This window comes from Ovis canadensis, chromosome 12, assembly GCF_042477335.2.
Source record: "Ovis canadensis isolate MfBH-ARS-UI-01 breed Bighorn chromosome 12, ARS-UI_OviCan_v2, whole genome shotgun sequence".
Lineage (NCBI taxonomy): Eukaryota > Metazoa > Chordata > Mammalia > Artiodactyla > Bovidae > Ovis > Ovis canadensis.
Window position 1 is genome coordinate 38,010,319 of NC_091256.1, and position 24,714 is coordinate 38,035,032.

The following is a 24,714-nucleotide window of genomic DNA, read 5'->3' on the forward strand; positions in this document are numbered from 1 at the left end:
GAAGGATATTTTAAAAATGTAAATCAGAGTAAAAAATGTAAACCAGATCAAGTTACTTTTATACTTAAAACTCTCCAACAGTTTATCATCTTAAGAGAATAAAAGTTAAAAACTCCTTGCTAGGGGTCTACAAGGCCCAGATGACCTTGCCCTACCCACCTCTGACATCCTTTCTCAAAACTTTCTCACCCTTATTCATTGTACTTCAGCTACACTGGCTTTTCCCCCCTGATCTTTAAACATAGGAAGTTCGTATGAGCAATTAGGCCTCTGGGATCTCTCTTCACAGTGTCTGAAACTTTGCCCACAAATCTTTACATAGCTCTTGTTCAGATTTCAACTTATATGTCAGTTCCTCAGCTTGGCCTTTTCTGACCAGTTAGTCTCCAATCTGAAAACTGCTTGTCATGGATATTTACTTATATATGTATGTGTGCATGTATGGATGTGTCTGTCTCCCCAACTGTAAAGTAAGCTACATAAAAAATATATAACTTAAAGTATAAAGGATGTTTTTATATTTTAAAAATATAAAGATAATATTATACATTATTTTAAAATAATAATTGAAAAAATTTTTTACATCTGTAAAAAAATACAGGGGATATTTTTCTCTTTTATTCATTCTGTATCTTTAAGGTCCAGTATTGGCATATGCTAGCTACTCGTAAAATACTGGTTGAATGAATGTATGACTTTCATAAAGTATGTTCCTAGATCCTATAACCCTTTGAAGTTATCTCTTTCTTGTATTTAGCTGCTTATTTATTGTGTGTTCCTCCCACACACCTACCTGGTAAGGGCAGCATCTTGTCTGCCTTACTCATTTCTTTATCTCTGTAGACTACAGAAGTTCTTGGCATATACAGAAATGGAGTTGGTTAAGTCTGTGGTAAATGAATGGATAAGACAGTATGTTCAATTTTTAAAGATCTTGAAATCTAGAGTGGAGAGAAACATGGCTGTAACGAAGAATAAGCAAGAGACTGAAATCTCCGGAGAAACTGAGATCAGGATGGGCAAGTCTCAACCATTAAGCCAGGAGTACTGAGGTTAGACATGTACTTTGAGATGAAAGTCTCTTACCATTCCCAAGTGAGGGGGTCCGGTGGGTCCAGTGCAGAATCTAAAGAATTTAGCACATGGCAAAGAAGTTCTACTGGATATTCAGATTACAAGCGATCAGTAAACACTTGTTGACTAATTGCTTGTCACATCTCTGGAAATAATCAGATTTAGGACAGAGACCAGGTCCACCGCTTTGACAGGTATTCGTACTACTGAACCACATTTCCCAGCATGCATCAGATTTAGGGAGGTAAAGTTTTTTTAAATGGACTACAACTCCCGGCATGCCGAGTCCTGTAGGCGCGGACTACACGCCCCGACAAACCAGGGCAAAGACTATCAGGAGGCGGGGCGGGGCGGGGCTGGTCGGGTCACTTGAACCGGTTTGACGGAAGAAGCGGCGCTGCAGCGGTGGCTGCGGCGGCGGCGGCGGCGGCGGCGGCGAAGGAGGATGGAGGCGGTGGTGTTCATCTTCTCTCTCCTCGACTGTTGCGCGCTCATCTTCCTTTCTGTGTACTTCGTATCCTTGCCTGAGACGGGCGGAGGCCGGCCTGGGGCCCTCTGTCCGAGGGACCGGGCCGGGGCTGGGCCCGTGTGGGGGCCAGGGCAGGGTCGAGGGAACGAGGGAGGTGGCCAGCGTCGGGCGCGGGTACCCTGGGTGCTGGCACGGCTGGAGGCGAGCCCGGGCTGGAGGAGGGCCCCGGTGGCCCAACTCCGCCCCTCACCTGGGGGTCCGAGCCAGCCTTACTCTCGAAGCGCCCGGGCCCGGCCTGCCCACTGCTTCTGCCTCCCGCGACGCCCGGACCCGCTCTGCCATGCGCCAGCACTGGCACTTGGCTTTTCCTTGTGGCCCTCGGGGGAGAGGGTCGAGGTTTACTTCTTTTTTAGCCCCCGAGAGAGAAGGATCACGGTTTGTCTTGCAGCTGCCCTGGGCCCGGGCCTTTCGCCTGATGCTCGGGGTCCGGAGAGCGAGGGCCCACGTCCCGGGGGCGGTCTCTCGTGGACGGTCCCGCGCTGAGCCAGGCGGAGACGATTTGGCGCCTCTTGTCATTCTTTGGGCAACTCCCCCGCTGCCTGCCCCTTTGTTCTCGCGGGTGTTGGAACTTGTAGGGAGTCTTTCACATCCCCAAGTTGACTCATTTCAAAAGCGAGTGAAGTGTTTTCTTTCACGATGCGCTTTTGTAGGGAGTGCTGGGAACGGTTTGTTTTAAAAAACCAGCTACAGCTGATTATTTCGTTGCCCCTGTTGGTTACATATCTGTAAATTTTAGTATCTGTACACGTAATTTAATTCTCCGTCATTTCTCAACTTTTAGTTTTCTCTGTCGATGCATGTTTAAAACTTCCGTATTTTGTATAGCCGTTCGCGCTACAGTATTCAAACTATATTTTCCAGGCATTAATGGTCGTTGAACTCCAGAAGGCGTGTGGGGCTACCACTTTGCTCTTGAGGAAGCTTCTAGTCTTAGTTGTCACCCAGTGATGTAATGCACAATCAAATTTTAAGTAATTAAATGTAAACTAAGGAAAAGCATGAGCAACTCTCCATTTTATTTTTTCCCCTTGGAGATTATATGCATCTCTTTCTGGCAGAATTAAACTGTTTTGTTTGCCAGAGCATTCTGGCATTAGGATGGTTGTACAGAGTATTTTTCAGTGTGGCTTTATAATTTATTATGGACTGGCAACCTGTCGAAGTGGGATAAGGCAAATCCTGGAATCAAGACTCCTTGCTTAGCTAGTTATTTGCTATGCACATTGTTTCACCTCTCTAAGCCTCAGTTGTTGTTTTTTAAATGGGAAATGTTTACTTTCTAGATAGATAGTTGTGTGCACTGTAGAGGTGTGCTCAGCATGTAGCAGCACAATGCGTGCCCCATAGCCAATGCTTAGTAAATGTTGCTCTGCCTTCACACCTCACCCCTCACTGAACAGCAGTGTTTGCTTTCACTGATGATTTCTGATGAGGAGAACCCTGACTTTTATTAGGCTTGGGGAACTTGAAAGTGCAGCATCCCTTAGGAAGTTTTTGGTGATCTACCTCTCCCGTGGCATAAGAAACTGGAGCTTAAGTTCAGAGGAATGAAACTTGGATTTCTTTTATTGCAGTTTGGAAAACTAGTCTTGATACTTTATAAAATAACCTTGTCTAGGGAATTCCCTGGCAGTTCAGTGGTTAGAACTTAGTGCTCTCACTTTGGGTTCCATCCCTGATTCTGCAAGCCAGGCAGCATAACCAAAAAAAAAAAAAAAAGCCTTGGCTTACACAAATTTATGTATATAGAAACATATTAGGTGGAGTTTTAGACTTAAACATTAAGGTACATTCAGGATGTGTTTTGATGAAATTCAGCATATTATATTTTTGAATAGTTGTACAAGCTTAATACTAGAGCCGAGAGGTAGAAAATCACCAGAGTATACATTTTGCAGGAATAAGAGTTTTCCTGGACTTTGAACCTAGAAGAAAACATGCAGAGAAGGCAAGGGGTGGATATTCAGAATTAGACAGTCGAGAGTAAAAGTGCAGAGACAGATGTGTTCATGACATTTCTGGGTGATGGAGAAATAGGCCATCTGCAGCAAAAAGTTGATTTTTGGTGGCAGCCGAAGGTCAGGTTTGGAAAGGCTAGATTAGATTCAGTTTTGGAGGGTTTAAGGAGAAGGGCCTTCACTTTTATCCTCTAGGCAATAGTGAGCCATTGACAATTTTTGACATAAACAAAGTGGTGTGTCATGAAGATAAGTCTGCAGAGTAGGTTGGAAACAGGAAAGACTGGAAGGTAAGAAACCACTGGAGAATGGGTTCATTTGGATCTGGAGTGGGGTGCTAATTGTGGGCAGGTGAAAGGGATTAATGTGAGTGGCATAAGAAAGAAATGATTGACAGAAGCTGGTAACAGTTGAATCTGAGATAATGAAACAATCCAGAAACAGCTTTCCATATTTTGAGCCTGGACAAGTAATGCTTATGTCATTGAGAGAAGTAAAACAAATTGGAGGTGGAACAGTTTGGGGAGAAAGTGATGATTTTGATTTTAGCTGTGTTGAGGTAATAGGGGGGACTATCCATATGGAAATGTATAGAATTTACTTGAGAGCATTTCTTTTTACCTATTTTATTGGACACTTTCAAACATAAAAGTAGAGTAGTGTAATAGATCCCATGTTTCTATTATTTCAGTGATTTTGAACATTTTGCCATGTCTTTCTCATTTTTCTCCCAACTATTGTGCGGAGGCTGTGGGAGCATTTTAAATACACACATTCAGTGGGAGACTTTTCCTTTTTTGTCTGTCTGTCCCTCAGATTTTTATTTGTGTGTTCATATTTTGTGTTAAGACCCATTTTTTCGGTAAGTCCAGTGTAAAATATGTTTACTGTGGAAAGTTTGGTAATAGGGAAAAGTATTGGGAAAACAAACTATCTGTATTCCAACTTTCAAAGCATAAACACTGCTAACTTACGACCATGCTGAGTTTATAGTTTTGTGTCCTGTTTTTTTATATCTTAGTTTTCAGATATTTTATGGATATATCATAAATAAACACTTTTTCTACTATTGGGAATTAAGGTTTATAACATTAAACTGTTTATATGGGTCATATTTTCCATTTCTTGTAGCCACTGTTCAACACTTGAGGAATCCTGGTGGAATGTTCTGATATGGGTCACATTAGAATTGCACAAAATAAGAGGATTATATTGTGAAAATAACTTGTTGAAAGAACATAAATGAGAAAATTTAGGTGTCTAATAAATGAGCTTTAAGGAAAGAACTTAAATCTTTTCAAGTCAAATCTAAATCTGCCTTGCAACAGGGGTTGCTTTCTGAAACTTAAATAGTTATTATAAAAGAAATCTAATAATTCCTTATCTTGATCATCAGATAATTACATTGTCTGATTTAGAATGTGATTACATTAATGCTAGATCATGTTGTTCAAAATTAAACAAGGTAAGACGTTTCTTTCCTCGTTTTTCGGCCTTGAAGACAGTTCTCCATTTTCTGTACTAGAGATTATTATACATAGTCAGCATATGTGTATTTGGTATACACTGAGATGTTGGTGGAGCTCCTGTGCTTTGGAATATTTTTAAATCATGAAAGCATACCAGAAGACTTAACTTGAAATTTTGTTTCTTCACTCTTTTTCCTTGTCCCCTTTGTCCATTACTCAGACTAGTAAAGGTTCATTATCAGGTAATTGTTTTTGTCTTCTGTGTGCAAACCCCCTCCTTCCTGCTCAGGGGAAAGAGCTCAGTCTGTCTTTTGTTAAATGAAAGATGACCTTCTTTTGTGGCTTGATGAGAAATTGAATTAGTTAATTTGTTTTCAGACCGTTTTATCTTTAGTATATAATCAAAATTTTATATTGGCAATAAAACTTTGAATTTTCCAGCTTCTCTAAGTATGAGGAAACCAGTTGGTCCTGATTCATTTTATGAGATGAGTAGGCAAAAGTTTTTTGGATATAAAAGTTCATGTAAAGGGAACTTCCCTGGCGGTCCAGTGGTTAAGACTCTGTGCTGTGCAGTGAGGCCAAAGAACAACTTCATAACATGTTTATATATACAATAAAATATTTTTATTGTATATATAAAAATACAATGCTGAAAAAAAAAATATAATACTGAGAAACACGTTTTGGCTTGACCTAAAATTCTCATAGGTCTTTTCACATCTTCAGTCTACTTGGTTCCTCTGACCCAGGAGGGAAATAGAGTTGTACTTGAAAAGTTACAATTTCTGGCAAACTATATTCCTCCTCTCCTCTCCTCCCCTTCCTTTTTTCCTTCCAATTTTCCAGAACATGTTTTAATACAATGATAGATTTAAATAAAATATTTTAAAGAAAAAAAAGATTTTGTTTATCTGGTATGCGTTCAGAGTTCTTGTTTTTCCTCAAGATATAATTGAAATATAACATTCATTAGTTTCAGGCCTCCTCATCTTTATTTTTAATTCTTTTAGAATTTAAATTTAAATTAATTAATTAAAAAAAGTTAAAGTCCTCCAGTGTGCCAGGCAGGGTCTTCCCCCTTTTTAAAAAATTGAAGTATGGTTGAATAGGCCTTCTCATCTTTAGAACAATAATTTTTTACTGAGAGATAAATCCATCTCATATATGTATATGTGTATGTGTGTTTCATATTTCTTGCTTACTCAGTATTTTTGGTGGATATTTTGTGGGCTTTCTTTTACAAAAATAAAAATTTAAATACAAAGAAAAGATTACCTGGGTTCTTCTATTGAGAAAGTAACTCCTTCAATTTGAAGTTAAGTAGTTTTTTTTTTTAATGTTTGTTTTTGTGAAAGTTATACTTGCACACAACTAAAGTTAGAGTATTAGAAAGCTCACAGTGAAAACAGCAGACCCTTCCTGACCCTTTAAAATCATATCTGTCTTGCTTCTGAGGGGCCACTGATTTCAACCCTTGAACTGTTAATTTTTTTCTGATACTTACATCCATATTTCTCTATGTGCTTACAATGCTATTTCTTTCTTTCTTTTTTCTTTTTACTCTACTGCATGGGTTGCAGGATCTCAGTTCCCCTACCAGGAATTGAACCCAGGCAGTGAAAGCCTAGAATCCTAACCACTAGGCTGCCAGGGAACTCCCACTACTTTTTGATTTATCAGTTTTACACATTATCTATCTATCGACTTCTGAGTCAGTATGGTAGATTTTGTTCTTAGATACCAACTTCTGAACGTCACTCCTGTTTTTCTGTTTTTGTTTGCAGGTAAGTTCATATTTAATGTTTACATCATGATGTACTATTATAATGTTTTTTATTGCTGAGCCTTATGGCAGACAGTGATCATGTTTTTCTAATTTTTTTTTTTTTTTTGGATAGCTTTTCTTTTCAGATAACATCTTTAAAGTCTTTCAGTACTATTTCCTACATGGCTCAAACATAAAATAATCTATCAGTTGTTTTTTTCCAGGTGATATTTCTCCTCAAGACCTCCATCCTCTTGCTATAGTCTGGAGCGGTTGCTCTTAGACCTTTTCACAGCTTCCATCTTGGGACTCCTGGTTGGATCTCCTGATTCTTGGAAATCATGTCTTCTTTTCTCTTGGCTTACTACCTCATTTTGCTGAAGTAGCTTCTTGAGATTCGGGACATGGGAATTAAGTTTTTCGAGACCTTGCATGTTTGAAAATGTCTAATCCTTTCCTTTGATTGACAGTTTCTCTGAGTATAGAATTCTAGGTTAGAAAAGACTTCTTATTTTTTTCCGAGTTTGCTTGATCAATGTCTTTTAACTTCCAGTGTTGATGAAGTTGGGAAATCTGGTACATTTTGATTTCTTGTCCTTTGGATGGGATCTCTCTCTCCCCTTTCCCCCCACCCCCACCTCCACCCTTTCCAGAAGCTTTGGAATCTTTTCTCTATCCTTGGTGTTATTTATTTATGGTAATCCTTGGGGTTTTGGAATTTTGCAGGCTTCTGAGAGGTTCCTTCAGTCTGGTAAACTTTCTTCTTTCTCTGATGATGTCTTCCCCCTCTATTTTCTCTCTTCTCTTTCAGCAACTTGGATTTGCTTGATGTTTATCTGCTGGGTTGAGCTGCCAATTCTTTTTTCTTATTCTTGTCCCTTTAGTTTTTTTTTTTTTTCTACTTTCTTGTAAAATTTGCTGTTTTATCTTCTGAATTTTCTAGTTTGTATATAGTTTATGTTGAACTTTTAATTTCTAAGAGCTTTTTGTTCCCTTGGTTCATACTTGCCTCTTTATCTTGGGATATTGATTATAGTAGTTTTTGAAATTCCCTTCTACTGCCTACATTATATCTGTTTTTTCCAAGTTCCTTTCTCTTTCCCCCTTATTTCATACTGAGGGCTTTCCTCAACTTCTGATATGTGGCTGTCTGGTCATACTTTATGGTAAAACACTGAAATACTCATTGGAAGCTCTTTGGGTGGTCCAGGCTATTGACTGATAGGTGGACTTCACTGAGGGTGATTGGTTTCTGCCTTTTTTGGAGGTACCTGAAATGGCAGTTTTTGTAGGTGTTTTCTCTTGTGCCATTAAGGCACTCCAGAGAAGGATCCTCCAAACTCTTGCCTGGGTGATAACAAGTCTTGAGCTAGCAATATGAGAACAAGTGAGGTAGAGAACACATTGTTAATGAGGGAAGAGAACAGAGGCCTTGGTTGAAAGTCAGTAAACCAATATACAAGTATAATAAGGTCACGTGTCACTTCCTGAAACTTTTGTTTTAGGTTTGTGTTTATGTGAAACAAAGTGCAGCCCATAGTAAGAAGTTCAGTTTGGAAGCTACTGCTGCCTGGGTCTGATAACATGGAGGGGAGTAGTAGTAGTAACATCAGCTAACATTTATTGAGTGTTTCCTTTGCATGTGGCTTATGTATGTTATTTGCTCTAATTCTCAATAACAACCTCTTGAGGTGTAAGTATTATTATCTCCATTTTACAGATGAGGAAATCATGATTTAGAGAGGGTAGGTAACTCCCTAAAATTGCACAGCTAGTAAATAGGATAGAGCATGGGTTTACTCCAGGTTTATTTGACTCTGCAGGTTACACATACTGTGTGTATGTGTTAGTAGCTCAGTTGTGCTCCACTCTTTGAGACCCATGGACTGTAGTTCTCCCGGCTCTTCTGTCCATGGAACTCTCCAGGCAAGAACGCTGGAGTTGGTTGCCATTATAGCATTATGTTAAATTGGTTACCCTTTAAAAATAATTTACATATTAACAATGTCCTTGTTGATTGCAAATTAGGTTTAAGGGCCAGAAAATCCCTTCTTTGTTTATTAAAAAAAAAAAAGTAGCCAAGAAAAACTGAGGGAATAAATTTCCTGGTGGTCCGGTGGTTAGGACTCTGCACTTTTCACTGCGAAGGTGAGAGTTTAATCCCTGGTTGCACAACTAAGATTCCACAAGCCTCCCAGCAGTGGGCCCCCAACCCCCACCCCCAAATGTATCTAAAATCTAAATGCAGGAGACCTGGGGCCAGTGAGTCTGAGCTCCTGTTATATTGATTGCCCGGACACTATGTAGTCGTGTGACCTTGGGCAAGTTACTTAATCTGTCTTGAGTTTTATTTTCCTCCTTTCTGCAAGTTGGGAGTGCCAGTTTCTGGCTCCATAAATACTAGGCGTTAACTTCCATTAAAAGAAGTCTTAAAAAAAACAACCAAAAAACCATACTCTGCTCATAGGAGAGGAAGACTGTTGGTGAATTGAGAGCCTGCCACAGTAGCTCTCGATGCATGAAAACTAGAATATTACACAATGAAGAGCATAGATAAGGGCATTGGGCGCTATAAAAGCAGTAGTCTGGGATTCTTTTATCCTGGTCCTTTATCATATTGGTTCAACTTTGAGCTGATATTGTAAGCTGTTAAAGTACCTTTTTTTTTTTTTTTTCGTAAATGTGAGATTATTTTCCCCAGGGTTCTGGAGCTTGGAAATGTATGGATAGATATTCTGACTTGAAGGCAGCATGAATGCGGATATAAACCATCCCAAATTAGAGTAAGAGATTTTAGCACAGATATTGGAATAGAGAGTAAATAATATTCTGTTTTTTCTCTAGTTGTCATTCATACCTGCTTAGTGAGTGAATCTGAACCTGTGCTTAGGATAAAATGTAATTAAAGTTTAAGTGCATTATTTTTCAGCTGTGTCCTGATATATTTGCAGGGGGTTAAGCAGTGATAGCAGTATGCAAATCTGGGACATCTGAGTCTAAAAATAATCTTGAAATACTAGCTTGGAAGATTTCTGTACTCCTTTGATTTAGCTTTAAGTAACATGTACATTATTTAGGAAGAACACAGCATGAGATGTGATAACTGTGTTCTTCCCTTGCAGTGGGTAGTTCCAGAATTGGTTGGCCATACTCTCGTCACTGTACTAATGCTCATTTCATTGCACTGGTTCATCTTCCTTCTCAACTTGCCTGTTGCCACCTGGAATATATATCGGTGAGTACTTTCTGTTTATTGTTTTGTTTAGAGAAAAAAATTTAAGATTTGACAGCTTTTTTTTCTCCAGTAAAACATATGCTAGTTATAAATGATAGCAGAATGCATCATTAAATCAGCACACATTTTTATTCACTTTGGTATATTGGGCAAGTAGCAATTTGCATGGCTCAGTCTTGTAGTAAAAACACAAATTTACATGTGTAAGTTAAAAAAATATTTAATGTTGCACTGTCTAAAGACAGTGAGTTGTTTTTTCCTTATCTACCTTTTTTCTTTATGAATAATCAAAAACCTGAGAATATAATATAAGGTCTTTATTATTTATATCTGCAGTTTTTAATTATAGTACATGAAATGCTCTGAAGAAAATTTCATTTTAAATCTTGCATGTTAGATAATGTAAAAATGTTATCCAGATATTCATGTGGGCTACTAGGATTTGAGGGAGAATTTAAGATTTGTGGACCTCAGAGAGCCATTGCATTTCTCAGAAGCCATAACTGAGAAACCTAATGGTGAGAAACCCAAGGCTGGACTAGAAGAAGCTTGGACGCGAGAGAAGGCAGAGGTCATGAACAGTGCTGGGCTAGGACGTGCATGTCGTGCAGACGGTACAGTGTGAGTGCTGAAGCGCAGGTGCTTAAACTCACCGATGCTCTCAAAATTACCCCGTTTTCGTACTTGTAAAAGGAATCATTGAGGAAGATTATCTTTTGTAATACTGTGTACACAGTGGTATTCCATAAATATGAAATGTTATATGTTATCAGAGCCCCATAGACGTCACAGTATGTTAAATGCAGTGTCTTCAAGATGCTTTACATTTGAGTCTGAGTCTGTGGGAACACTGAATTGAATCAGTCTGGTTTGGGGACTAGGTGTGTGCTTTCCATGCCCTTTATCTTCTGCAACAACTTTGTAGCCCTATTCTCCTCCCCACAGCGTGGTCATACCTCCATCACTATAAAAAGTACAGTTCTTATCTGTCAAAACAGTATAATTTAATATTTAGATGTAAATTAAATTAAATCTAAATAAAATTTTTAAGAGTCATGTAAAGTTAGGCACTGCATTTGTGTCTGAACTATCCATTTATAGTCTTCATTGAAGAAGAGTTTTATTTTACCACAGTAGCATTTATTCTAAATCATTTCTGTCTCCTTGAAATTGGTCTTTCAAGGTAAGTACTGTTTATTTACCATGCAGATTGAGACACATCTGTTGATCAGCAGCAGCATCACATATGAGTGTTGTATTCTGGGTTTCCCAGGTAGCACTAGTGGTAAAGAATCTGCCTGTGCAGAAGATGTAAGAAATGTGGGTTCTATCCCTGGGTCAGAAAAATTCCCTGGAGTAGGAAATGGCAACCCACTGTAGCATTCTTACCTGAAGAATCCCATGGATAGAGGAGCCTGATGGGCTAGTCCATAGGGTCACAAAGAGTCGGTCACGACTGAAGCAGCTTAGGATGCATTCTGGATGTAGACTCTCTCTTTTCAGTGTCATCTGTGAAATGGGAATAATGTTTGACACTACTCTTCTTACAAACACATTGTGAAGGTGAAGGGAATTGCATTAATTAATTTAGAACTTTGTAGATGAAGAAGTTTCTAAGAACTTGATCAAGTTGATTTGGTCTTTGCGGCTCCTTTCACTTGTCTCAAGGAAGATGGCTATAAATATTACTGATTCAGTAGTTTTCTACAAAAAATGAGTAAAAGGGTCTTAGTACATAAAATGGGAGAAGGCAATGGCACCCCACTCCAGTACTCTTGCCTGGAAAATCCCATGGACGGAGGAGCCTGGTGGTCTGCGATCAATGGGGTCACTAGGAGTCGGACACGACTGAGCGACTTCACTTTCATTTTTCACTTTCGTGCATTGGAGAAGGAAATGGCAACCCACTCCAGTATTCTGGCCTGGAGAATCCCAGGGATGGGGGAGCCTGATGGGCTGCTGTCTCAGGGGTCACACAGAGTCAGACATGACTGAAGTGACTCAGCAGTACATAAAATATCCTTCTCTAGAATATTAGTGGATTTGTTTCAGAGGGCAGAAATTATACCAGAAATTAATAGTATTGTATCTTTCAGAGAAAAACTTAAGTCATGACCTGTGGTGATATCATTATAATACCCTGTCAATATATGGTCTGAATATAACTATGACTGATTCCTTTTTAAAGTTTGAATATTACTGGTTACTTATTTTTCCGTGTTTATGCTGATGGTTTGATTTTCTTTCTAATGTATGTACATCCTTTAATTTATCAGGTACATTATGGTGCCGAGTGGTAACATGGGAGTATTTGATCCAACAGAAATACACAACCGAGGGCAGCTGAAGTCACACATGAAAGAAGCCATGATCAAACTTGGTTTCCACCTGCTCTGTTTCTTCATGTATCTTTACAGGTGAGTTTACAGTCCTCTTGGCATTTCCCTGGATGCCATGCCTGCTTTTGATGGGTGAGATACTACTATTCTGTGAGATTTTATTTGGGCATTGTAGAACTTTTGGGAGTTATGTGAATTTTTTATGACTTACATAGATTTTTTTTTTATGTCATGTCATTGAATCCATATCCTGTCTGACCTGCAGTAGACTTACTCCATGTTATTAGTTACTCCTTAGCTGTGGAGGCTGTCCACACACTTAAAATTGTCTTTGCTCTTCTTCCCCTGCTCTAGTGTCCAGTTATGAGGTCTTACTGCCTGTTTTAAGCATTTCTAGATGTCCTCCCAGAGACTTTCCCCCTCTTGGGTCTTCTGGGAGTCAGACCACTGATGGCAGTTCTCAACAGCTTTTATCCATCCTGGGCTGCTCTTTCTTGGTGTTAGGGAATTTAGTTAGGTGTGATGGCCTTCTCTCCAAGATGCAAGTGGTCTGTTCTGGTAAGATTGCATCAGTCTTCCAGTTAGATTGGAAGTAAGGATTAATATGAAGGATTAGCTGTCAGACACTGCAAGCCTTATGCTATCCTGCTTTAAAATTAAATTTATTACCTGAAGTTTTAGAGATAATGTGCCACTTCTTTCCTTACTCATTATAGACCCATAGGATAGACCAAAGAATAGAAAAAAATTGTCATGTGTGTGTATGATTTAATTAAGCCTTTAAAAGGCTAGAAGTCAAGGCTTAACTTTTGTATCCAAGCGTAATTATATCATATGTTTTCCTGAGGTAAATTTTAATTTTCACATGGGCATAAGACTAGTAGGAAAAAACTTGTACTGAATTAAACTCCTGTCACTCAAAACAGCCCTAATAATTAGAAATTGTACATAGATAAGAATTTCTAAAAATTGCTATTTTTTTCTGAAATAGCTTAGAAGTCAGAGCCATTTTAGCCTCTACCTGAAAAAGCAGACTTCCTAAAATTCTTTTGCTGTGCTGATTCCACCCACTAGCATAAATTAGGTTGAAATTAGAGTTTAGATGGTTTCCTTTTTACTATTTATTTGCTTTCCTATATTTTAAAAAATAGGACCAAAAAAGCACAGTAGTATTAGTTTCTGGTTCTCATACTCTATCTTATTGCTAATGTGTTTAATTTTTAATCCTAGCATTAAAGATGCAAAGATCCTAGCATAAAGAATAAAAAGCAAAGAAGTTTAATATTAAGAATACAATGATACACCTATTCTCATTTTTATTACTTTTAAAGTCAAACCATATGAAGGTATCATTACCATCATATATGTTCCCTTGTTTTTGTCAGAGGCAAAAAGCAAGGTGGTTATCCTTTCTTCATCCTCCTCTCCCCTCCAGGTTTTATGCTTTTGGAGAGTAAACTAGAGTGGATGCCTCCTGAGTCTTGATAACACGTGCTTCTGGAGACATCTAGGGGCAAAGCCAGTGTAGTTACACTTCCGGGTGTAAACATAGGATTAGGGAACAGTATCTTGCTTAGTAGAAAAGTCTTAGGATTTTAAAATTGACAAGACTTTCTTAGTTCTTAGCTATTGAATTTAAAGAGATGGGAAGATGGACTGAAGACTAGGGACTGGAAGAATCAGAAAGCAGTTGAGGGCAGGTTTAAGGAAGGGTCCTTTACAATGAAATAAAAGATAGTAAGTAAAGTAGCTCAGTTGTGTCCTACTCTTTGCGACCCTGTGGACTGTAGCCCGCCAGGCTCCCCTGTCCATGGAATTCTCCAGGCAAGAATACTGGAGTGGGTTGCCATTTCCTTCTCCAGGGGATCTTCCCAACCCAGGGATCGAACCCGGGTCTCCTGCATTGCAGGCAGACGCTTTATCCTCTGAGCCACCAGGGAAGCCCAAATAAAAGATAGGCAACCTATAAAACTGGTTTGACTGAGGAGCTGCATTCCTGACTGAATGCATCCTTTTTCTTTCTTCCCCCTTCCTTTCCCCTTCCCTTCTTAGCTTACCATTTTTAGCCATGGTGCTATTACCTTATTCCTTGGCATTTCCCTGTAGCCCAGGGATTCAGGATGGAAGAGTAATCTCAGAAGATGTCCTTGTAACACTTTTTCTTAGCTTTTGGTTGTCATCTTTAAAAAGTGTTTGTGATTCTGAATCACCACTTTCTAATGTAGGGGTTTATGCTGCTCCTTCTAGACCACCTGCCACTACTTGCATGGTGTGTTGCACCACGGCACCTTGTAGACACTTGGGGTTTGTTAAATAGAATTAAAGGGAAAAAATGCCCAACTTCTTTAGAGATTGGTGGAATCTATGCCTTTGGAGTTTGTTGGGTACTAATCTGGTGGAAGCTACTACTTCCTCATGGTATGACCCGGGGCAAGTTTCTTACCCTCTCTGTGCCTCAGTTTCTTCATCTGAAAATGAGATGATAATAGTGTCTGCCTCATGGGATTATGATACGGATTAAATGAGATAATGCACATAAAGTGCTTTGTTTTTTGCTGACCTCTAGTAAACTCTAAACAACACATTAAAAAAAATTAGTTACTGCCATTAATTTGTGCTATGCAGTGCTTACTCTTAGTTTTGTTAAATTTGGACAACTAATCACTTTTAGCAGTAGTAATGTAAGGGTATTTCTGTGTTTTTTAGTCATTTGATCTCAGAGCAAGGCTGATTCCTGTTAAAAATGATAGTCTCCTTACTCTTGTTAAATGTGATGGTTTTAATGGTGTATTTATTGAGTGATCACCACATGTCAGACACTGTATTTGATACAAAGGAGCAGCACAGAATCCCTGTGTCAAAGTTGGGACCCTGTTGATGGCAGTATGTGGGTGTTACCTGGAAAACGAAAGTGGACAGGAACTGAGGCATGCAGGGGCCAAGGAGCTCTGGAGGGAGGCCTGGCCACTGCCTGTGGCTGAGAGGCTGGCTTCTCAGAGGAGCTGCCAAAGCCGAGGGGTCATGCAGCCTGAGAGGAATGTAGGGTGTGAGAGGAGGGGTTCCAGGAGTAGGAACAACATGTGCAGAGACCTCCATAGAGAATTAAAGTTTCTTCCCTGGATATAGCCTGTTCTTCCTCAACTATAGTCCAACGTTGGTTTTAGGTTATACTTCCCACCCTCGCCTCTACCCCAGGTTTCTTTCTTTGCTTCCTTCCTTCTTTCTTGAAACATAAGAGCCCCTTGGTGCCCCAGTATAGATCTTCTTCCCTTTAGGTATTGCTTTATGCCCAAATGAGTGTCACCTGGTGAGCCTTAGGGATGCAGGTCTGTACAGAACAGACTCTGTAGGAACATTCCTAAGGAAACATTAGTAACGTGAATTTCTTCTCTCCACAGTATGATTTTAGCTTTGATAAATGACTGAAGCTGGAGCAGCCGTGGTTGAAGTCAGCCTACACTACAGTGCACAGTTGAGGAGCCAGAGACTACTTAAATCATCCTTAGAACCGTGACCATAGCAGTATATTTTTTCCTCTTTGAACAAAAAATATTTTTGCTGTATTTTTACCATATAAAGTATTTAAAAAACATGAATTGAGTTTTTGTAGCTTTCTGGTTCTCAACTTTAGCCTGAACCCCCAACATGTGAAGGTGTGTTTCATCATCTGTATATAGAAGACAGTTATTTGTATGTAGGAAGAGGACTCATTCCAGCCTTGCATGCCAAAGAGTCAAGAACATGCTGTAAATGGAAAGTGTAATAGATAAGCAAGGTGGCTCTTCAGGTCAAGAGTACAAAACCATACTGTTAGTCTGGGCAAAGGAAGAAAGAAACTAAACTACCCTTTTGCCTATATTGTGGCAGCTTCTTGTATTTCACATGGTTTACAGATTTATGGGACTGTAAGCCAAATATCTTTTCATAAGAATGTTAACATAAAAATGACATTTCAAAAAAATATATATTTCTTTGCTGAATTTGTGAAGCCTTATAAGCCATTACAGGTATAATGTAATTCCTGCCTATAGAAAGGAAAATAAGCCAAAACAAATTTTATCAAGAGCTTTCATTTAAAAGCCACTGCCTCCACAATCACCCTCAAACTCATACACTCTCACTGGCTCTTGCTGGATCCTGGTTTTGTATTCTCATTGATCTAATTATATTTGATCTCTCTGATTTGTCTTTCAGTGGTTTTGGAGAGGTGATTTGGTGGAAGATGCTCATCAGGTTAGATGCAGGAGTAGCTGGTCATTCAGTGTCAGTGAAATTGATCTGCTGCCAGTCTGCGTGGTGCCTGACTGATACTTCTGTCCTGCTGCACTGGCCACTTTGTCCATGTCATGGACATAGCAATATCTAAGCAAACTCGGTGCCTTGGAGTATTTGTCAGCTCTTGCAGTTGTTGAGAGAAGTAGCTTCGTAGGTTCTGTTGGCCAGGTGAAGGGAACCTAGCATTTTATTCTTGGTTCTCCTTTGTGTTTTAATGTCTCTAGGCGCTGGTATTTAGGTGAAACAGCTGTGGTTTATGACAGAGTCCAGAGAGATTCTTTAGTCTGTGGAGGCAGAATTGGCTAGCCAGATAAGTTGTGTGGTCACCAAACATCAAATGTTGCATGTCTTTTCAGCCTTGGACTAGGCCTTGGCTTGGCAGAAGCCAGAGAGCCACTAAGCAAAACTCCCTTTATGGACAGTCCCACATTTTGCGGATGGTGGTATGCCCTGGCCACACGTGAAAGGAAGGGTGAAATGGTAGCAAAGTAAACTTGGTTCTTTCGTTTTGCAAGTCTCAGAATTTGCTCCTTGGGGTTATCTTGTATTTTTTCCAGGGAAAGAGCCAAGGAGCTGTAACATAGAAGTTAGTTTGTTTGCATCTCTCTTACCTTTTCTATCTTAGGCACCTTCCTCTGTTTAAAAAAAGCTGTCACTTACTCTGGCTGTATCCCTAACTTCCAGTGCCTCTAAATGTTCTTCTGCTCAAGGTTTTAAAGCAGTGAAGGTGTTGGAAAACTTAGAACTGAGAGATAAATAAGCTACTTTAGGAAGCTCAAAGGACTTCAAAGGACTGTTGAACAAAATGTTTTTACCTTCTCATTCAAATATTCTTTTTTAAAAAATGCCAATATTCACAATGTTGTGTTTCATATTTATAGCATAGTGATTCAATTTTTATTTTATTCCATTATAGTGTATTACGAGGTATTGAATATATCAAGTATTCCCAGTAACCAAAATAGAAACTCCATGTAGTTGAGAGCATCTGGCTGTCAGTTTGCATGTCATTGGGCACAGAGCAGAGGCTGAGCAGATCAGAAAGTTGCCTTGTTTATAAGACAGGAGCTCTTCTGAAACATTAACTGTGGTTAAAAGCAAAACCACCTTTCTTCTATTGCTTGTCTGTATCAAAGCCAGGAAAGAGGGTGACTCTAGTTTTTTGTTTTTTAGGGGCTCTTCTACAAATGATGAAAAGAGGAAAAGAGCAGTGACTTTTAAGAGCTGTGATTAAGATGCTAAAGATTAATTTTCTATGCTTTTATCTGATTGGAGAGTTGCAGAGGCCCTTAGAAATCCTTTGGTCTAACTTCATCTTAGAGGTAGAGAGCAGAGCCCTGGGGACTGCATCTGGAATCCTGCTGGTTAGTGTTCTCTCTTGGGTATCATTCCTCTTCCCTGTCTGTGAAGATAGTACCCAGGGCCCAGCCAGTGAAGGCTGCAGTGGCGTGCTCCTGGGTGCAAAATACTTTTATCTGTGTGTCCTGTCCTTTTCCTTCCCTCCCTTCAGTGGTAGCAGGTGCCCTTACTGATCATGGGACTCTCAGCTAAGAGAGCTGAGGAAGAAAGATCTAAGGTACAGCTTGGTTTTTCAAAGCCTGACAGCCACCTTGTCATGCCACACAGATGACAAAGGAATAAGATTGTCCAAATCTGCTTCCCCACATCTGAACTTTGAGAGATAAGAAAGCTCCCCAATGGAACTTTGTTTTCTGTGGCTCTCACCACTTTCTCTCTGGTATTATGGTCATTTATATGCAATTCATCTCTCCTCCTAGACTGTACACTCGTGGAGGGTTCAGTATATTCTTATTTATGTTTGTATCTTCTTCCTGTTGCTCCTGGCACCTAATATAGTGCCTTGCACACAGAAACAGTAACTGACTGTTGAATGAACGAATAAATCTGACATAGAAGAAGGGGGATGGACTTAGGAAGTAGTTCTGGGTTCAGATTTTCAAGCCCTGCATCTTCCAGTTAAAGTTATTAACCTTCTCAAGCCTCAGTTTCTTCATATGCAAATTAAAGATGATACTACTTACAAGAAAAAAAAAAAAGTAAATCTGATTGTGTTGTTCTATTGCTCTTTCAGCTTGAAGTCTTAACTGATGTCCTTTACGTCAGAGAAGTCAGAAGTAATGGAGCAACATAATCAAAGTCTACCGTCTGTTTTCGAGGCAGTGACATGGAATGTTCTAAGACATGCTAGGTTAGGAAAGGAAACAGCTGTATTTGGTGCACTTGAGACTTGTGAACTTTACTCACAAGTAATATTTTGTTAGTAATTGTGATAATTATGTACTAGGTATAATTATTCTCAAATGTAAATAAAAGTGTTCTAATATATGGGAACAGGCAGCAAGATAGAGAAGGGACATCTGAAATTCTATGCTTATTATCTAGATTGGTGCCACCTGAATGTATGTACTTAGGCCAAATTTACTATTTTGCAATGTAGTGTAACAAAACTTGAAATAGTCTTGGTGTAGTGACACTACAGTGGATAAGGTCATTCAGAGAATGGGCTGTTATGCCTTTGTGAGAACTTGTCAGTGAAGCCTTTTGGTTTTAAGCCATATTTACCATGAAAATTCTAAGACAGTAGTCAAAACTGTTTTGCTCTAAATATAGTCTGAGGACTGAGGGGCATTCAAAGCCTTAGGGATTAGCATTGTGAACTTTGGTAACCACAGTAATAATTACCTTTAGGACATAGATGTTAAAGGGATTGATCACTAAGTTGGTACTGAGCTCGAATTCTCTTCAGAATAAATTCTTTGATAAAAGCTGTTTTTGCTTTCAGTTGCTTCCCTCTGAAGCTGGGTGAGGAAGAGTGAGTGGGTGGGCAGTCCAGATAAGCTAGCTGAGAGTTCAGAGGTTTGATTGTGTCTTCCCTGCTGTGTATCTGGTTTGTTGCTTCCATTTACGGAGCAATCTTGGTTTCATCTGTATTAGTTCCCATTCAACATTAATGCCTAGTCAAAAAGTGAGTCAGCTTAACAAAAACTGAAATTGCTGTTCTCCAGCAGAGCACCTTGTGTGTAGAGGCTGAGAGGACTAGTAAGGTGCCAAGTTACACCCTACTACATCATCTCCCTCCAGCCATCTCTCGTATTCTTGGTTCACTTTTAAACACCCTGTGTTTTATCAGTCCCCACTTTGTTACTGACCCAGGGGACATAGTTAATCTTAAATATGATATTTTAAGTACCATATACTCTCAGGGTCAGAGACTGGCACTTAAACAAGGAAGGAGCTTGCATCCTTCTTGTGTTTTCACAGCTCAGTTCATTCAAATTGATAACTGTGAAGGAGAGGATGTAACAGGAAATCAAGTTCCAGAGTGATCTCATCACTTGATCTATCAGCAGCCTATTTCACAGACTGGATGCAAACCAGGTGAGGGTTGAACTCGACAGCCCAGTTAAAAGCAAGTTTGGCTGCCACTGCATCTAATCTCTGAGACCTGCGGGGCAAGGCTAGTCTTCTGGTGTAAGTCTAATTGGTAATTTTCTATTTTACCAGCTACAGTAATCAAATGTAAGGGCATTATCCACAACCTACTACCTTTCCTGCCTCACCTATTTTGAAGCCAGTACCAGACATTACATATATAAGGTTCTTAAAACACACACACACAGTCCCAATATCATACATAAGTTGGTAACTACTAGTACTAAATAGCCAATTGGTGCTCTGGTTTGCCCCACTGGCTTAAGTTTTATAATTTGTTCACATCAGGATCCACCAAAGATCTGTACATTTCACTTGATTAGTCTCTCTTAAGGCTCTTAATCTACTAAAGTCCCGTTTTTCCTTTGCAGTTTGTTGAAGAAATGGTTTCATTTGACATAGCAATCAAGTCATTTGTTGTGTAGAACTTGTAGTATTCTGGCTTTTGCTGACTGCATCCTCTGCCATAAACTCTTAAAAAAAAATCGTTTGTAATTTTACTGTGTACATTCTCACCCATCACAGTGCTGTCTGATAAGATACTGTTAGATCCTTTCTTAGGTAAGGGAACTAACTTAAGTACTTGCCTAAAGTGACATGCAAGTTACAGGATTTGCATTCAGGTCTGATGATTCCAAAACCACTACTTTATAAAGTAATTGAGATATTCATATTTACTGTGGAGGTTTTCTTCTATAAAATGTCATGAGCCTGTTTTATTAATTATATGGAGAAATATCAAGAATTTCAAAGGTGTCATTTTCTTCTATGAACTACACAGTTAATTAGAATCAGTCAAGTGTGCCCTTAAATATTGTACCTATCTTTGACAAGTTTTAAGTCAATTTTTAATCCAGGGTTAAGTGGCCATCTACAGACCAAGTAAGGTTTGTATGACATAGTGGCTAAAAGCATAAGCTCAGGGGCACCTGGCTTTGAATCCCAGCTCCTTCATACCAGTTAATTTATTTAAACCTACTTCCCTCATTTATAAAATGGAAATTAGTATTTGCCCCATGAGGCTACCTTGAGAATGAGAATTAAATGAGAATGAAATGAATGGCTCATCCACAGTGATTGGCCTAAAGCAAGCACCAAATGCATTAGCCCAAAGGAATACCTGTTCTGTAATCATGTTACTTAACCAACTAGTGTATAGCGTTGTGTTTGAGAGTGTCTGACTCTTTGCAACCCCATGGACTATACCTATACAATTTATGGAATTCTCCAAGCAATTTTACTGGAGTAGGTAGCTGTTCCCTTCTCCATGGGACCTTCTCAACCCAGGAGCTGAGGGGGTCTCCTACATTGCAGGTGGATGAGCTACGAGGGAAGCTTAAGCGCTGTGGTTGGCCCCTCTCAATACCATTCTTGCTTCTACTTTTAATTCTTGGTCTCAATGCTAAAGTAATGTAGCACAGTCCCAGTTTTCAAAAACCACCAGTAGGTGCCAGCTGACAACATAGTTACCTCATGTGTTAACAAATCTGATTTATGATCTGAAGATGGCTTAGAAATCTAAAAGTTAAAAAAGCCTTGAGTCCCACGTGCACCTGGATTTAGGAGTTAAAATCACAGGTTTGGGAATCAAAATGAGTTTGAAAATCCCAATGCTACCACCTATTAACTGTATTAGTTTTCTTAAGCCTGAGTTTATCACTGAAAAAAAAGTGAGCAATACTTGCTTACAGAGAAGTTTAAATAATGTATATAAAGTACCTGGTATCCGATAAGCACTCCAATTATATACACAAACATTAGGAGAAAGTATACAAAGGAAAAGGAAATTAAAACTAAACCAGTTGATTTATCAATCAGTTCTTTCTGGACAAGGAAACAATCTTACTGAAAAGGTCTTCATGTGGATCCATTAACGGGAAAAAGAACCCATTTAAACAGTGTGAAAGAACTTTTAGAACAAATTTTTTATTGGTAATAAAATCAAGACCCCTCTTCTGGATTCACAGGCTGAAAACTGGTATTTTTCCATTTGGGGGATGAGGGAAGGTTAGTATTTGGAAACTATTTGGTACACAACTCCCAATTCAATATGTAGCTGCATTTTAATATATTAAAAAGGAAATGAAGCCACACAGGACTTAAATGAAGAACATTAATATGTTTATTTGAATTGTAGATACAGTCTATCACCATGGCTAACTATATCTTAAATAAGATGTTTTCCCTGAGGCTATAAAAAGAAAAAAGGCTTGGACTCATTACATCCACTTAATACAGTGACCAAAGCAGCCGCTATCTTCACGTCAGAAAAGGAAATGCTCATGGTTGGCACACTCATCAAATCTGAGGGAGAAGAGCCCACTGCCATAAAACCAGTGGCAGGCACCTAGAATTGTTGGAAGTACTGACTGACCACTCCAGTATTCCTGCTTAGCAAATCCCATGGACAGAAGAACCAGGGGGGCTGCAGTCCATGGGATTGCAAAAGAGCTGAATATGACTCAGCATGAGTATGAGTGACAGGGTGATGGGGTGATTTTGTTGAATGTTTACAGGTTTGTTTTTCTGGAAAAAATGTCAAGTCATGAAATGATGTAACTAAAGACCAAGTTTTCTCTTGCTTAAGTGGAAGAGAATTGTGTTTTTAAAATACAACTCTCTGTTGTCAGATTTATTAAGGTTGGGAAGTTTTCTATACCTGCTGGGATCTGGCATGAAGCTTTAAACAGAGGGGTAGCTGTATATTTAAAGACTCAAGTAGAAAAAGTTCCTCTTGCCTGTTATCAGAGCAAGTGGCAACCATACCTTCAAAGAGGGGAAGCAGTGTGTGGAAGCCCTACTCTCTCTGCCTCACCAGTAGATCTGCTATCCTAAGCTGACTCTCCACTTACTACCTGCCAAATACAGATTTTCCACATTTGAAGTTCCTTCTACTGTGCAGAATGTCGTCCTTAGCAGTAAAAATCATAAAGCCTACTTCTGTAGTAATTCACTGATGGGCAATTGGTTTTCACTTCCATAAATACAAGTGTACTACATAGCTTTGTATATATTGAATGTGTTCTCCAAGGAGATCTTTAAAGAAGATCTTTGTTATGAAATAAATTTTAATTTCAAATTGGAAATGTATTTTCATCCCTTGTCAACATTTCCACTGCCTAACTGCACAATTTCAGATGTAGTAGTATTTCTGAAACTTTTCCAGTCCTGTGGCTACTGCTGGGTCTTCCAGACTTGCAGACATATTGAATGCGACACCTTGATGGCATCATCCTTTAGGGATTCCATCGCATCCACTAGCTTTATTAACAGCAGTGCTTCCTAAGGCCCACTCGACTTCGCTACACAGAATGTCTGACTGGGTGACTGACCACACCATTGTAGCAATCCAGTTCATTAACATCTTTTTGGTACAGGTCTGTGTTCTTTCCATCTCTCCAGCATCCACTAGGTCTCCACCATTTCTGTCCTTTATTGTGCTCTCTTTGGGTGAAATGTTCCTTTGGTATCTCCCAATTTTCCTGAAGAGATCCCTACCCCTTTGTTGTTTCCTTCTAGTTTTATACACCTTTTCATTGAAGAAGGCCTTGTCTCTGTGCTGTTCTTCGGAACTCTGTGTCTAGTTGGATATGCCTTTCCCTCTCTCCCTTGCTTTTTGCTTCTCTCCTTTGTCCAGCTCTTTGTAAGCCCTCCTCAGATGACCACTGTGTCTGCTCTTCTTTTTCTTTGGGATGGTTTTATTCGCTGCCTCCTGTATAATATTATGGACCCCTGTCCGTAGTTCTTCAGGTACAGTTAATTAGATCTAATCTCTTGAATCTATCTGTTATCTCCACTGTGAGAGCTGGACTGTAAACAAGTGAAGTTTAAGTCGCTCAGTCGTGTCCAACTCTGTGACCCCATGTTGTGACCCCATGGACTATATACAGTCCATGGAATTCTCCAGGCCAGAATACTGGAGTGGGCAGCCTTTCCTGTCTCCAGGGGATCTTCCCAGCCCAGGGATCGAACCCAGGTCAAGGCAGACTGCCAAAGAATTGATGCCTTTGAAGTGTGGCTCTGGAGAAGAATCCTGAGTGTCTCTTGGACAGCAAGGAGATCAAACCATTCAATCTTAAGGGAAATCAACCCTGAATACTCACTGGAAGGACTGACACAAGCTGAAGCTCCAATATTTTGGTCATCTGCTGTGAACAGCCGAATCATTGGAAAAGTCCCTGATGCTGGGAAAGATTGAGAATAGAAGGAGAAGAGGGAGTCAGAGGATGAGTTAGCTGGTTGGTATCACTGATGCAATGGACATGAACTTGGGCAAACTTCAGGAGATAATGAGTGACAGGGAGGCCTGGTGCACTGGAGTCCAGGGGGTTGCAGAGAGTCGGACACGACCGGGTGACTGAACAACATTTTTGAACATGTGGCATATGAGTCCTTTAAAATACAAATGTTCCTGAAGATTTTCTAAATTAATCCATAATTACATACAATAGCTCTTTAAAAAAATAACTGGCTAAGCAGTGCTTTGTTAGACACGGTTAAAAAATTCCAGGTGAATCTATGGATGTCAAATTCAGCAAACTGATTGTTCTAGGTAACAAGTACTATTTAAACACTCAGACTAATGGCTATTAGATTTAACACAGCTACAATTAC

General features: G+C 39.5%; 1 protein-coding gene across 2 annotated transcripts; it reads left to right on the forward strand.

Moving 5' to 3' along the window:
• Window positions 1-1,370: 1,370 nt before the first annotated feature.
• On the forward strand, window positions 1,371-15,964 carry CNIH4 (cornichon family member 4). Of its 2 annotated transcripts, XM_069545442.1 has the most exons (5): window positions 1,371-1,588; window positions 4,958-5,026; window positions 9,921-10,033; window positions 12,310-12,450; window positions 15,771-15,964. In XM_069545442.1, the coding sequence occupies exons 1-5, from the start codon at window positions 1,520-1,522 to the stop codon at window positions 15,796-15,798; spliced, it is 420 nt and encodes a 139-aa protein (XP_069401543.1). In that variant the 5' UTR covers window positions 1,371-1,519; the 3' UTR covers window positions 15,799-15,964. The 2 variants fall into 2 exon arrangements, with proteins under 2 accessions (XP_069401543.1, XP_069401544.1); XM_069545443.1 differs by lacking the exons at window positions 1,371-1,588; window positions 4,958-5,026 and adding an exon at window positions 8,495-8,543.
• Window positions 15,965-24,714: the final 8,750 nt, after the last annotated feature.